Source organism: Drosophila miranda, chromosome 4 (genome assembly GCF_003369915.1).
Source record: "Drosophila miranda strain MSH22 chromosome 4, D.miranda_PacBio2.1, whole genome shotgun sequence".
In the NCBI taxonomy this organism is placed as follows: domain Eukaryota; kingdom Metazoa; phylum Arthropoda; class Insecta; order Diptera; family Drosophilidae; genus Drosophila; species Drosophila miranda.
This window is the reverse complement of record NC_046677.1, coordinates 15,667,453-15,683,498: the sequence shown is the minus strand read 5'-3', so window position 1 is coordinate 15,683,498 and position 16,046 is coordinate 15,667,453. Positions and strand designations below refer to the sequence as shown.

The 16,046-nt window shown below is 41.5% G+C and overlaps 1 protein-coding gene across 1 annotated transcript; it reads left to right on the top strand.

Moving 5' to 3' along the window:
- Window positions 1–14,844: 14,844 nt before the first annotated feature.
- Window positions 14,845–15,817, top strand: LOC108161468 (protein phosphatase inhibitor 2). Its single transcript, XM_017295735.2, has one exon. It carries the CDS (start codon window positions 14,951–14,953, stop codon window positions 15,731–15,733), a length of 783 nt encoding a protein of 260 aa, XP_017151224.2. The 5' UTR covers window positions 14,845–14,950; the 3' UTR covers window positions 15,734–15,817.
- Window positions 15,818–16,046: the final 229 nt, after the last annotated feature.

The following is a 16,046-nucleotide window of genomic DNA, read 5'->3' as shown; positions in this document are numbered from 1 at the left end:
GACTTCTGTGATATGTCACTGCTACAAAAATATTTCAAAACTTCGCCCGCCCACTTCCGCCCCACAAAGGACGAAAAACTGTGGCATCCACATTTTAAACATACGATAAAAAAAAACGCAGAATCGTGAGATGACATATCTTCTACAGTGCAAAATCTGAACAGATCGTATAATATTATAGCAGAATAAAAAAACAATTTCATTCTTTCTCGCTCTGTCTTCTCTAACACAGTTTATGTCGTTTTGTCAATTGCAAAATATGAGTTCAAGATTCAGAACTATAAGACAGAGCAACAAATTTGTATCACACTCCTGTATATCGACTTGACGTTTCGTGTCAAATTTCGCCACACCCCTTCCGCCCCCAAAGACGAAAATCTGGGCATCACAAATCTCAAGACTATTAAGCTAGAGTAACAAATTTGTATCGCACTTCTGTTAGATCTCACTATAAGTCGTATATCTCGAATTCGCCCACCCTTCCGCCCCACAAAAGACGAAAATCTGTTGCATCCACAATATTGCAGATTCGAGAAAATAAAAAGCAGAATCATAGATAATGACCATATCTATCAGATTGCTGAATCTGGACCAGATCAGATAATTTTTATAGCCAAAAGGAACAAATCAATTTGCACTGGCTACGCAGCGCCCGACGTCACGCTCAGACTGATTTTCTGTCTCTCTCGCACGCACTCTTTGTCGTGTGGTTCAATATTAGCGGCGTCTGCCGGAGGAGAGCCATACTGACTTAGTATCGGGTATAACTGTAGAGTTGCGGTGTCCGCAGCAACTCACAACGTTCCACCTCGTTCACTCTATTTTTATATCAATATAAAGAAAATACATTTTAAGACCTCCATCGATAAATAATTAACCAAAATGGTAGCGGAAATGCATCGAAACAGAGCAAGCCATGAATGCTCAAAATCTGAGCATGAGCTGCAACTTTGGTTTAGGACCCAGAGCTATTCCCACTGGCAGAGCCACTTTGACTGCCACAGCCACTGCCACTGCCACAGCCATGGCTGCCACTGCCACAGCAGTAAAATCAACAACAAAAACCGAAGCTTCATTATGAGAGTCAGAAATTGTTATGAAAATTGACTTTATAGCCTCGGGCAAAACTAATTTTCTGCGCTCTCTCTCTCTCTGCGTGTCTCTCTCTCTCTCTCTCTCCTTCTCCGACTGCAGTAAGTGGCATAAAAGTCAATCGGCAGCGTGTGTACTGGTCCCTTTCCGCTTATGCCTTTTGCTTTTTCCAACCGAGTTCGGTTATTATGTCGGTCCTGCTCCTTCATCGATGGGGCAGAATCGTTATCATTTGACTGGCCATTTGCTGCTTATCAAAAGCTGATTGCAAATGCCTGCAGCCCTCCATCCGCCACTGTTTCTTTGGCTCCTCTTCGGCTTCTGCTTCTGCCTCTGCCTTCGGTGTGGAGGGGGCGGGAAAACCTCCTTTCTTTGGGGAAAAACTTATTGCACTTGATTCAGGCAAGACACGCCAGTCATTTTTGCTTATTGTTTTCCACTCGTACCCCCCAAAATGGTATTCACTCTCTCGAGTGTTTCTATAGCTTCTGGAGCCACGGCTGAAGCCTTTTCCGACTTGTTATTGCATATAAACTTTATAAATCTTTTGCTCGGTTAAACTTTTGCAATTGAGTTGTGGATACAAATTAACTCAACTTGCTGTGAAAACTTTTCCTAAATAGCAACACAGTGGCAGGCAGCAACAGTGGAAGCTCGGGCACTGCACACAGTGCGGCAGCTGTGGCAATCAACAATAACATTTAGCTACAGTAAATCAAAAGTTTTTCGAGGCCCATTCTCAACATTTCCAAAGTGCCGGCTGGCCCTCTTGGTAGCCCACCTCCGCCCACCATCCACTCCATAGGCGGTCAAAACTTATTTGGTCCCTGGACCGAATATTATGGGAAAATTCTCTCGATTGTTGACTTTAAAAATAATTACGTTTAATGGAAATATCATTGGGTTGGGAGTTTTTTAAAGTAGATAATATGGGAGGAATTGTAAAGTTTAGGGATTCAAGGGGCATATTTTTATCGTGTTAAAGATTTAATAAAGGTATGGCAGTTAATTAGAAAAAATACCTTTTAATTTCAAGCATCTCAAGGCATTATCTTAATCGGAGAAATTTGACTGATGAATGGGCTCTACAATAGACCTATTACTGGGTCGAAATACAGATTATTAGATTACTTTATCCACAATGTCTAAAAACTAAATTTTTAATTAATATTTTTTGTATTTTTAAAGAATTGAAAAAAAATTAATATGCAACAACTGTTTTTTTTTAAGTTAATTAGTTTTAGTGCGTCTATTTTAGTTCCCAAAAAAAATACCTTTCAACTTCAATCATCTCCAGTCCTTATCTGAATCCGAGAAATTGGACTGATGAATGGGCTCTACAATAGACCTATTACACGGTCGAAATACAGATTATTAGATTAATTTAGATCATATCTAAGATTCACAATACCTAAAAATTAAATTTTAAATTATAACTGTTTATTTTACAAGAATTATAAAATGAACATGCAAAAACTTTTCTTTAAAAAAATTAATTAGTTTTAGTGCGTCTATTCTAGTGACCAAAAAAAAAGGGACCTTATCTTACACAGCTTTAAGAAACTATTTAAAAAATATTATTTTGCTAAATTTCTCGACTTTTTCGAATAATATATTTGAAGAGTGATTAAATAACCAAGGTTTTAGCATATTAATTTTTTGTTTAATTCTTTAAAAATAAAAAGTTATACATAATTCAAATTTTAATGCAGGGATGGCTGCGTCTAAACTATTGACGAGCAGTGTATGTACAATATACACACTCAAAAACTGTAACTGCTAAAATTAAATTGCTATAAAATTGTTTGACAAAATCTTTAGACACTCTTTCTAGAAAAATCAAAGTCCTTCTGTTTTGCGCCTCAAAAAATGTATAATTAATAATATTACCTCTCGTTAGGCTACTGCCTTTCACCAACAATAAATGCAACCAAAAAACCTGATTACTAACCAAAATTGGAAAATTAAATCAAAGCCGACTGGCAAATGGCTCGCAGCAACCTGTCGTGCCGTGCCAGAATTTTCCATCCAAGTGAATCAATTTGCTCGGGCAGGTGGGCGACGTAGAGCCCTAGCCCTGGGCCCTGGGCAACGAAGAAATCTAATTAGCCATTTGTCGCCCCACGACTCACAACTCACAACTCACTGAACTGACAGAAGGGAAATCAAAAATGGAAAGACAGCTTCAAATTGAGACGAGTCTGGCAGTAACTCAAAGACAAACAAATCGACAAAACACCGACCTAGACGGCACTCTTAATTGCGGCAAGGAAATTTATGTTACTTACTCAGGCTAACCCGAAATGGGGCAAACAGCTCTCGTTCCGTTGCCATCAATTTTAATCGAAACGGAACCCCAAAGCGGGCCAGAGGCCACGGAGGGCAGGGGTGGCTAATCAAATCGAAAGATGGACACGTGCCGGACCGCACTTAATTGATTTCAATTTGGGCACTCAAAGTGCCACAAATTACAAGTGCGGGGGGCACTCATAAATTTGCGTTGGAGGAGACACTTTGGACTAATTTGCGACACATTCACGTCAAAAAAGACCAAAAAAAAGGAAGGAAAACTTTACCAGCGAAGAAAAACAACAACTGCGCCAAAAGGGAAATGACAAAAATCAGGCAGCCGCTCAAAAACCAAAAGAATTCCATACAAAAAAAAAAGAGGCAGGGAAAATGGAAAATGGAGAATGGAGAATGGTGGAAAAAGCGTTGAAAATTAAGTGGAAATGAATTGCTCGCTTGAATTTCAATGGAGCGTCCGGCACGTTAATGTTTACTCAAGTGGAAATCGAGTCACTCGCTATGAGCACCCCCACTGCCACGTCCCCAGTCCCCGCAGTCCCCCAGTCCGTTTCCGTTCAAGAACTTTTCACGAAAAACCACAAAAACAAAAAAAAATACAAGAAGAGAAGAGAAGGCCAGCTGTGGTTAGGTCGAAGCTGTGGATACTCTTTGGAGATCAATGGTTTCTAAGGGAAGCTACATTTTAGACAAAGGTTTAAAGAGGGTCGAATATATTTGGAAACAGCAAACAGAGAGCAGGCTGTAAGCCTTTAAATACCTCCCTTTCTGCCTTACAAACATTGGGCTAAAATCCCCATACCCTTAGCCAGGGTTGCGCAAAGACAACCAGCGAAAAGTCAAGCAAGGGCTGCTGCGGCAAAAGCACAAAGAAAAGAAATGGAAAAAGCAGAAAAGCAATTTCTAACTGGCTGCACGGACTGCCTGACTGAGTGACTGACTGACTGCCTGACTGAACGATGTGTTTGGCGTTTGTCATCTCAATTAGTTTGGGGTTTCTGTGGGTGGAGATCGAGCCATCTATCAACGTAAATTGATATTCTTATCCGCAGAGCAGATCTCGAGAAAGTTTACAGGAGATTCTACAGATTCTGCCCACTAAAACTGGTTTCCAAATTGATTTTTTATAAGCAAACCTTTGGGTAGTAAACCTCAAACCGCATGTGTGCGACCTTCATTGTATAATTATGAAGCTTATAATCCTCTACCAACTTTTGTAAATTTATTATGGCCTGTCTAACTTTTGGCTAGACTGAAAATCAGTTCTATATGTTCTAAATAATCCCCAGAGGGAGCACCGCCCCCTCCCCCACTTGTCAGGGCATTAAAACCGTCTGAGCGCACATTTGTTCTGGAGTTTTGGCCATAACCCGTAAGCCATAACCGTATTTAGCCGCAAAAATCCGGATCATGTTCGAGTTAGTTTATTACTTCATTTTTAGTAGCTGCCAATTTCAGGCGACAAAACACACAACAGAAGACCTGAGCAGGTCGGGGGGCAGGGGAGCAGTGGAGCAGGGGGCATGTGGCTGAGGCTGTGGCTGTGGCTGTAGATGGGCAATGAACTCTGATCCTGGACCGTTCTACTTATGTCCAGGATATGAACTGCACTTGTTACGCACCCAACTAGCCCACACTTTCCCCGTTTACCCTTCCCCCCATTTTCCCCACCTCTCGTCTCGCTGGCTCCATGCATTGTCCGGCTTTTATGGCACGTTGTAAACATTGCGCATAAACTTTGCACTAAAGTGTTGTCGTATAAATTGTATTATGGCAGCTCCCTGGTTGGCCATTCCATAAGGTTACCAAGGACGGTACGGCTACGGCTACGGGTACGGGTACGGGTACCCAGGGTTCCGGCATACGAGGGGGACCTCAAAAAAAAAAAGTAAAAGTTTTATCCAACTCGGGTTTTGTTTTACTTTTTAACTTTTTTTTTGTCTCTTGTTAAACTACTGCTTACAGACAGTGCGTTTCATAAGTATAACATGATACAAGAGAGTATCTAAACCTTTTTCGCATTGCCAGAAATATTCTCATATTAAATCGAGTATATTTTTCCTCTTTTTGCACCTGTTCTATTTTAATTTTTTTTTCTTTAATAAAATCGAGTATATTTTTCCCCTTTTTGCACCTGTTTTTATTTTTATTTTATTTTAATTTATTTTTTTACAAATAAAATCGAGTATATTTTTCCCCTTTTTAAACCTGTTTTTATTTTAATTTTTTTTTATTAATTTTTTTTTTTTAATAAATCGAGTATATTTTTTCTCTTTTTGCACGTGTTTTATTTTAATTTTCTTTTTTTTTTTAATAAAATCGAGTTAATTTTCCCCTTTTTGCACCTCTTTTATTTTAATTTTTTTTTATTATTTTTATTCTTTTAAATAAATTGGAGTATATTTTTCCTCTTATCGCACTTGTTTTATTTTTTTTTTTCAAATAAAATTGAGTATAGTTTTCCTCTTTTTGTACCTGTTTTTAATTTTTTTTATTTTATTTTTATTTTTTATTTATTTTTTAATGAAATTGTGTATATTTTTCCTCTTTTTCCCCCCGGTACTACCCCAACGAAACGCACTGTTTACAAAGCTAGATGTTTATCTGTATTGGCTTAGCGTTGCTTTTAATTACAATTGTTGTGGCCAGGTTTTTGTTGAACTTGCCACCGAGCAGCGAGAGGGAGAGGGAGGGAGAGAGAGAGAGAGAGATACACGCAGAACAAAGACCAGAGTCCGCCCCGAGGCTGCTGTTTGACTATGAAAAAAAATTGTTGATATTCGGCCATTTTCGGCAACGTCAGTCTGTCAGTCCGTCATTCAGACCCTCAGCCAGCCAGACAGAAACTTAACTACCTCGTTTATCCCTCAGTTAGACGATTCTCAGTTTTCGGGGTAACTAAATTGCATTTTCACGCCCAGATGCAACGCATTCGATTCAACATTTACAGTTTCTGGCATCCAACTGCCAGGGTGGTCCTCCATGGTCGGTGGTCCTTCTCGTCATCATTGGCACTGGCCGCATCCTTCCTCTTTCACTTACTTTGGCCCTGTTTCCTTTCACTCCTTCTGTTTGGATTTTACACCTCTGCAGAGGGTATGCTAATTTTCATCAGAGCCTTGGAGCGTGCGGTATTTGGACCATTCTGAGGCTGTAAAATAAACTTTCCCTCTGTAATCCCTGTACGTGATGCCAGGAAAAATATTCCACCAATTGCTGAAATTTAGCTTTAGAAGATTCAAAAGGTAATATCCCCAAAACAACTTCCGAAGGGCAACTATCGTCTGATTTCTGTAGGGTATTCGATGTGGCTTCAACCGATGGGGCTGCTGTCTCTTGGTTTTTCGTGGAGACCGACGCATTGTCTGGTCTTGTGGCAGTGAATTGGCCTGATTCGTTTTCATTTCGTGACCATTATTTGGGAGAAAGGAATGGCACAGAAAAGGGACGCTGAATATGCAGAATGCATATCCAATCGCCTCAGCCCTCAGCCCACAGCCCACAGCCCTTCGTCCTCCTTGTTTTCCTTTGGCCCGCCAGACATTTTGCTTCTAAACTCATTTGCATGATTTTTCATTTTCCTCAGACCCTCGGACCCGTACCCCATCGCATCCTTTCGGGGCCGCTCTCTGTTCATTACACAGGCCAACAAATAGGCATCGGAGACCGGTCCAGATGAGGCATCTTTTGATTTTGCTTTTGCTTCGGCATTTCCAATCAAATTTTCGATTTTAATTTCGATGGCAAATGGTTAGTGGTAAACGGTGTGGTTAAGTATTCAAAAGATACTTAATGTTTGAGATACATGGACTGAGAATCTCAGGGGGAGTGCTTTAAGGGGGAAAAAGACTTTAAATCGATGCGAATTTTTGTGGAATGGAATATTAAAGAGGATGTGCCATTGAAATTTCCTGGTGTCATTATTATTGGGATATATTTGATCTATAATTATTAGTAGTCCGTTTCGGTACTTTAAAAACATCAAAAATTACATGACTGTACATTTTTGGTGCCACAAATCCAAAAACAACGAGTGATGGTACCTCCACCTCCAATCAACCATTTGTCGAAATATTCCAATTTCTATTCCAATATTCCTATTCCAAATATTTTAAACAGTCAAGTGCCGTCCCTAAAATCTCCAAAAAGCATGATAAATCATTAAATAAAACCTAAATATTATTCACATAAAAGTACATGGATTTGTGTGGTACAAAAACATTTCTATACCAAAATTACATTATAATTTCATGAGATAAATTCAATATTCTGCTAATCAGTGTAATTCCTTTCACCATTTTGGATGCTCTTGTTATTTGATAATCCAATGGCTAAAACCAAAAATATTTTCAATAATTTAATTGGCAAAACAATGCAAAAGAACCCCAAAATAGAAAGAGATGCACAGCGAAATCCTGGGGGACAGAGAGAGAGAGAGAGAGAGAGAGAGAGCGGAAGACATTGCGTGTGCCGCCGAGTCATAAATCATAGTTAACGGTTTTTTTTTGCGCCATGACTCTTTGTTCTTTTTGTTCTGTTTTGCTTCGTTCATTCATTCTGGTTTGTTGGTGTTCTATTCCCTTTTGCTGGGCCCACGGCGACTGTCAGTTTTGAAGGCCGCGACACGCGCCCGTATCGCTGTGGAGCCAACAGACCGTGGGCGTAGCGGTGACAGTAGATGGCTGATGGGAGGGAGTAGGAGGTGTGTGGGAATAACTGTCCTATTCCCCCTCTCTCTCCGCACACTTGCAGTGCACCAGTGGAGGAGGAGCAGAAGCAGGAGCAGCATCTACAAATTGGCCGCATTTCCTTTTGCGTAAAGTTCGCCCTGGACCTTTGGCCAATGATGATGATGACGACGATGACTCAACCCTGAGGGGGCTTGGCACAGTTCTATTTTTCGTTGGTTTGTCTATGCTCTTGGAAAAAAAGGTATTGGGAGTTTCATGAGCGGTTTGTAATGCACTTATCTTTGTCCATAGCACCCAATCAGCACTTTCGGATGAGCGGAATAGTAAATATTTAGATGGGAGAGGCAGAAACGAAGGAGATGTTCGTGCTTGATGTCCTAGTGGAAGTTGTCTGCCATTTTCTCTGTGATTAACATTCACTATTCCTTAAATTTGAGGGCATCTTTGTCCATAGCACCCAATCAGTACTTTCGGATGAGCGGAATAGTATAAATTTAGCTGGTACTAAATTGCGAGAGGAAGAAACGAGAGGGGTGTTAGTGCCTAATGTGTTTTTGTCTCTGAGATTGAGATCAACGCAATTTCGACTTGCTCACACGCACATTTTTCTTAGCTTGTTGAATTCTGCATTACCAATGGCCTTCACTATTTTAAAACCCACAAAAATCGGTAGCCAAACCTTTCACAATCACAAAACCCTTAATATTACCATCAAAAATGCATTCAAATAAACTAAAAATAGTTGGACAATATGTTGCCCCGAGCTGGAAGGGTATCTGCAGTAAACTGCCTTGCATTTTTGTTGTTTCCCTTTCCTTCAAAGCTTTTGCTGCAATTTAGGTTTTAGTCTTTTTTGTGTGACTGTACTGTTTTTTTTTGCTCTGTTTTTCCTTTTGCTGCATTTGACATTTGGTGACTTTTGCTTGTGCGCGCGTAATTTATGTGAGTTTTGCTCCGTGAAGTTTGTTTTCGGTTCGAGGGCAGTGCCATGAAAGAGGGGCAGTCAGAGTGTGGATAGTGTGGTGCAAAAAAAAGAAGAAGAACCCATAGAGTATGTACTTGAAGTAACTACCAACAAGTTTATATGAAAAGACAGTAGACTGTGGCATCGGCAACAACAACAATAACTGTTGAAACTTTGTCGCATAAGTTTCGCTGCCTCCCATAAGTGGGTTTACTTACCCAGATATCTCTCTCTCTCTCTCTCTATCCCTTAAACGAACTGTTTTTCACCGTTGTTTTGGGAGAGCATAAATCGAATGCTGGCCTTGCACTTCCTGTATCGTCGGTGGAAAACCTCTGGTGTGGGAGCAGCTTAAGTATATCAACATCTTTGTCCTTGTCTGCCTCACAATCAGCTCAATGTTTGTTTGCTGTGTTCTCTGCTTGTTGTTTGTCTGTTTGTTTGTTCGTGTTGTGCTGTGTTTGTCGTTGTCTTTGTGTTTGCTCCATGAACAAACAGTTGGGTTGGCGGTGCCACGAAGGGAGCCCGTGCAATTCATATTCATTAGCTGCCCCATTGTGTCATTGTCATGAAATTGTAATTCTACCGAGTATTCGCTAATAATTAAGTGTTCTCGGGCCACACTGCAGGCCACAACTGTGGAAAGAGCAAAGGAGGAAGGCCAGTGGAGCAGTCCAGTCCAAAGAGCAGTCCAGGTCTAAGTATCAACAGCTGTTGCCCTACAAAAAGGTGATGAAATATTAAGGAATTGCTCAAGATTTGGTCTGTGGTAAAGCAGAATGAAAATATAACAAATTAGTTGCCCCAGAAGTGGTTATAAAATGTTTAATTGAGAGCTTGTCCACTCCGAAAATAAACGATTAGCCGGGAGCTTTCTATAATTAGTGATTCTATCCATAAATCCGGAGAAGAAGGCCTCTTTTTGGCAGGCAGATCAGGAATCTTTCTAGCAGAGAAGACATATCGATAAGCGGGTAAACCCTTCCCCCAAAGAACAAAGACACTCGATGCTAAGGATATGATTTTTCCCAGTTTTTTTTTTATATTTTTTGTGCCAGCTAATTCCATTAATTTTTTGCCATTTAGTTCGTCAAATGCTGTCAGTTGCTCTGCGGTTGTTTACTCCGTTTTAATTGAATTTCCTGTTTAGCTGCAAGTTCCGTCCGTCCATGTCAACAACAACAGCAACTGCAGCATAAAACTGTTAAAATTTGTCGAAAATCTAATTAAATTAGCTGGCAAGAGGTAAATACGTAAACGGAGAAGTAAATGTCAATTTTTCAGGGGTATTAGATGGTGTTTTAGGGGATTTTTATGGCGAGAGTAAACGTTTCTGTATGCACAGATAGAAATATTCGTAATCGCTGATATCCTTATGATATACATCTGCCCTTTGGTTTCAAATAAAATTGCCTATTGCTGGATATTTGATTTGAAAATCGTTATAATAACCTCTACAGAGTGACCGCTCTCTGGAGAACTTTCTTAATCAAAATCTGTGTATGTAATTATGAAGCGAAGAGACGCAGACAAGCCGACACACACAGATACGGCTGGCAGACATCCTGCCAACCCGTTGCACATTGGCCATCCATTTGCCACAGTATTGCTCTGAACGATATCATTTGAATGAACGAATTAAATGTGCGAGTGGACTTCAAAAACAGGTTTGAATCTGTATCCATGCCAATGAGCAATTGCGACATGCTCACACGCACATTTCCATTATCTAGTTGGATTCGGCCGAAATGGGACCCCTTGTGTCTGGATGGCATTGTTCACAGGAACAAACCATCAGAATTTGAACATACTACTGATGAAAATCGGTATGACCACCTTTCTACTCTTCGGCATGTAATACCTTCCAAATATGATAAAACCCAACGAAAGGTGGTTCCATCAAAGTTTCCGACTTATGTAGCCCAATGAGTTACTGTGCCCTATCACTATTACTCCCTATTCTGTTAATTATTCCGCAGAAAGATATCTTTTGTTTAGTAAATCAATAAAAACCGAGGAATAAACAAAAGAAAGATGCTCTAGCCAACAATTATAAAGTACAACAAGTATAAAGTAGGGTAGAATAATCGGGCTTGATAGTTGGCCACGTCTCGAACGCCCACAAAGCAGCCACACACACAGACACCCCACAAGGTGTGCATAGAGAGGGGAGGCGGAGTGGCAGGAGGAAGTATCGGAACAGCAGGGCGGCTGCCAACTTTATTTAACTGTTTGCCAAGCTGTCAAGCGCCAGCTAACTGCCAACACACACACACACTCCCACGCGGACACACACACAAACACACAAACACCCACACACTCAGAAGAGCACAACAGGCTTCCAGGTGATCCTGGTATTGGTTTCGGTTTTGGCTAGTGGTTTGTAGGGGGCGGGGCAAGGTGTACAAGAAGATAGAGACTCGGTAACAGCGGCTGGGTGGATGAGTGGGTGGCAGTGCAAAGCCAAAAAGGAAACGCGGTACATTTGCGCTCAACGTGTTTGCCTTTTGGAACGTTTCACGCTTCGATTGCAGTGCAGGCAAAGGGAGAAAGCAACGGTTCAAACACAAGGGAGAGGAGGAAATAGTAAGGGGTAGTAAACACGAAGCAGGCTTTGGGTTCCACTGCACTTGATACCCTAGCAAATTGATGGTTTATACGATTTTGATCCGTTTTGGTTGAGAACTGATCGTTCCAATGGAGGCACATGAGGCCTAAAGATCTAGGAGAAGAAAAATCCACACCTAATCTTTATGGCATCGGAAATGCTTCCTGGACGTCTTTCCAAAGTCTATATATCCTTTTCAGGGGTATAAAAAAACAGAACATTCGTTTTAATCTTACTGCCACGAACGAGAGCAAAGATGGAGGGCGGCAGGCGGTATAAAAATATACAACAAAAAAATCCAACAAACTGCAGACCAACATCAAGCATATCATAGCAAGGGGGAGCCACCATGGAGATATCTCTCTGTGTGTGTGTGTGTGTGTGTGTGTGGTATTGCAAAAATTAAATTTTAAATATTTATAAACTACGGCCCGTACAGAAGGAGTGTTGGGTGGGCGGAGGGCGGAGGGACTCGTAGGCAAGGAGGAGACGGGCTCTCCAATAAAAGGAATTTGCAATTGGTCTGATTGGCTTTTAATCGCAGCAGACAGTTTTTAATAAATATGCATAACCGTTTGCCATTCCAATTTGAATTGAAATACAGTGAAGGCTGCATTCTGTGGAAGGATCTCCGTCGGTGGGAACACAGAGAAGGCTCTAGTGGGGCTCTAATGGGAAACTGTGATCACCAAGGGCCTACCGAAGCAAAGCTCAAGATCTATAGCCTTAAAGATTAAAGATCATCCCTCTCGATTCTTGCATTCCCAGGTCCAACTTCAAGAGATACAAATTTTCCGCTAAGGGGAAATATTCATCAGCAGAGCTTCAACTGTAGCCCCGCACCATGAGACCAGATTCATTGAAGTGGGCGCTGGCTCAGCTTCTTGCGGAAACGGATGCTGCACCACAGCGTAGCGGAAGACGAGAGCCGAAAGAATCGAGGGAAATTTATGATTTTGCCATAAAATCCTGTTGATATGTGGGTCCGGGCCAGGAAGCGCCTTGCTCCGTCCCCCGTACCCACTTCACTCACCTCACAGCTGTTACTTATGCGCATATGTGGCACGTAGCACACACACGGACACGCATTGCAGACATCCTGCCTCCTCGTGGCACATTGTGTTGCACATTGGATACGAGTCCGGGGTCTGGACTCCCCCCCCCCCACAAGAAATGCAATCGGGCAAACGGCAATTCCGTAAATCGAAGGAGAAATTTTTAGCCACATCAACATCCAAGGAGCGAGCTCCTCACTGCATCGTAGGCAGGCAATCAAACATGCCTGCGATACAGGAAATACTCCGACTACCGAAACAGTTGTTGACTGTTTTCTGGCATCGATCTCATCAGCATCATCATCGCTCTCCGCAAGAACTCGTCGTCATCGTCATCGTCCCTTTATGGTGCTGTTTTGTCGCATCGACTGAGCTCATAAGCAGCCGCGCCACTCGTCATGCGAGTATGCATGCCAGAATCGCTGGGATGCTGATGTACGCTGAGAGAAATTCGAGAATTTCGTCTTTACACTGAGAGGTATTTGGTGGGGAACACACATTTTAGACAGCTGTTTGAAAAAAAAAGTAATGCGAGGAACACAGAGAGCAATCTTTGAGCTTGATATTTTGAAAGGAAGTTTCTGGTTAAAAAAATAATAATATTAATAAATATAAATAATAATAAAGTAATAATAAAAACAAAAATAAAATAAATAAAAAATTAAATAATAATACAAATAAAAAAAGGATATAATAACAACAATAATTAAAAAAAAAAAAAAAATTAAAAAAAATGATTAAGTGAAATAAATTAATACAAATAAATAAATGAAAAGAAAAACCAAAATATTCACATTTAAATTTATACAAATAAATTGAAAAAAAAAAAAACACAAATATAATCACATTTAAATTTAGAATAAAATAAATCAATGAAGCTTAAATAATAAAAATAAACAATAAAAAATAAAATAAACTGGTACAAATAAATTAAAAAAAAAAAAACAAAATAATTACATTTAAATTCATAATAAAATATATCAATAAAGACTAAGAACATTTTTAGTATTTTAAAATTTATATATTTAATAATTTTATAGGTTAATAATTTTGTGACTAGTGCCTTGAATATAAGTACATCTTAAAGCACTAGAATCATAAAAAAAATATATTCCCATTATTAAGTTGTTGCAAAAATGGGGACTAAAAGCTGTTACTTTCATAAATATTTAAAAAAACATGAAAAACTTCCTTTTGCTACTTCCAAAAATCTTTAAAAACTTTACATTCTCCATTCCCTAACCAACAAAGACTTTTGGGTATCGTCTTTATGAAAAAATCCTTTAGTCATTTATTGAAATATTTTGCAAAAGTTATCTACCGCTTTTAGCAGTGCATGGGGGGGGGAGGGGATGGGTGCTCGCTTGAACGGTCTGCGGCAAAAGGCTTGTTTATTTGCTGACAAAATTGTGAAATAATGTGCTGCAATCAATTCGCAATACATGCACTCTGACCCCGCACCCGCCCGCCTCAGTGAGGCGCGGCAACGTTTGTGGAAATGGCAGGCGGGGGGAGGGGCAGGGGGAAAAAATTGTGTGCAGTGAAGTGTTTTGAAGTGGCAGCTGCCACAGAACGAACTCCAACTGCAACTGCAGCCAGCAGCCAGCTCCCAGTGGCCCACTCTGGCGCTCTTTTCCACTGTCAGAGGTAGCATGTTTCTGATGAATATGTTTACATCAATAACAAAAACTCCGGTTCAGAGCATCAATAATGAAGCGTTGCTCTGACTCCACTCCACTCGACTCGACTCCGATTGGATCTTCTGTGCCATCCCCAGCCAGGGACACGTCAAAATGAGTTTACTTTGTGGTCGGTAGTCGGTCTGATGAGCTCATGGAGTACGAAGCATCGAGAATGGAGTACAGAGCACACACTAGACGGAGTGCTTGACATCCTCTAGCCAAACAGCAAGGATTATTGAGGAGCGCCGAGCACTGGGTAATTTGAAAGTGATTCTGTCTGCTTAGTGGAAGGGCGGAAGGCGGAAGGGAATCGGTTTCTAATTTATGAAATGTATTCCCATGAGGAACTGTTAATTGAAACTCTGAAAATACTCGAAAAATGTAAAACAAACAAAAGGGGATGAAAGGGAGCAACGGTTTCTCCTATCACCTTTTAGTACTCAACAAAAACAAACAGTCTCACAATAGGACTCGCTTCGAAACAATATAGAATATCAGAAACACACAATTTATTTTACAAACGGAAAAAATTTCTCCACAGAAAAAACAAAATGAACCCTGAGGACGTGAAGGGTATTTTGAAGGTCGGCAGCAGCGGGGCAGAGCCGCCAGCAGCGGGCCAGAAGACGGCCAAGTTCGATGAGCTAAATGTGCTGGCGACCTTCCATCCGGAGGGCAAGACCTACGGACACATGGTCATTGACGAGCCGAAGACCCCGTTCGTGTTTGAGAATGACTTGCCCAAGGAACTGGACACCGCTGAACTGATAGAGAAGCTGCGCCGCACCTCGCTGCTGACGACGCCCTGCTTTGGCATGGACCAGGACTCCGATGACTCGTCGGACGATGAGGACTTCCCCGAGACCATGGAGGAGAAGGTGCGGCGCCTTGAGTTCGAGCGCCGCCGCAAGCTGCACTACAAAGAGTTCTTCTCGGTACCGCTGGCCCGTCGCCTGATTGCCGACGAGTTCGGCGACATGTCCGACTCGGAGCACAGCTACAAGTCCGAGCCGAGTGCTTGCGTACCCGAGACTTGCCCGAAGGACACGTACGACACCATGATGGGGGAAGACGAACAGGCTCGCACTTCGCACTCGTTGGCCCACGCCGGATCCGAGGACGGCGGGTATTACATCGAGCCAGAGCCGGGCTTTGACCCCAGCCACCCGTGCTACCAGAAGTTGATGGCCGAAATCAACCGTCCAGCCACCGCCGAGACCGGCAAGGCTCTCGATAATGCCTCGGACGGCCAGCCTGTCCGTGTGCCAGATCCCTCGTCCGAGACCGATCTCAGCGCCGATTTGAAGAAGAGCCAATCGGGCAGCACAATATAAAGAGAGGTTAAAGATGTTTGCTTTTTCGCTTGATTTGTTAAAATTCTCATGTTATTTACACAAATAAACCAGCAGCTCATAAAATCTATTGTAAGTTCTAGTTTTATTTATGGAAAATGGAACATCGTGTAGGCCAAGAACCCATGACAGGTGCTCCCCTCCCGAAGACATTGTCAATCCATCAATGGAAAGGTCCTTCGCCCCGAATCCACCCTCAAATAAGCGGCTTAAGCCCATACCTTGGGGCGGGCTAATTGTTGTGATGCTGATATGATTGGACGACTCCCCCGCCCCCGCAATACGACCTCCACTG

Excerpts from the sequence above, each read along its gene's own strand:
- LOC108161468 (XM_017295735.2), top strand. The coding sequence starts at position 14,951 with ATGAACCCTGAGGACGTGAAGGGTATTTTGAAGGTCGGCAGCAGCGGG.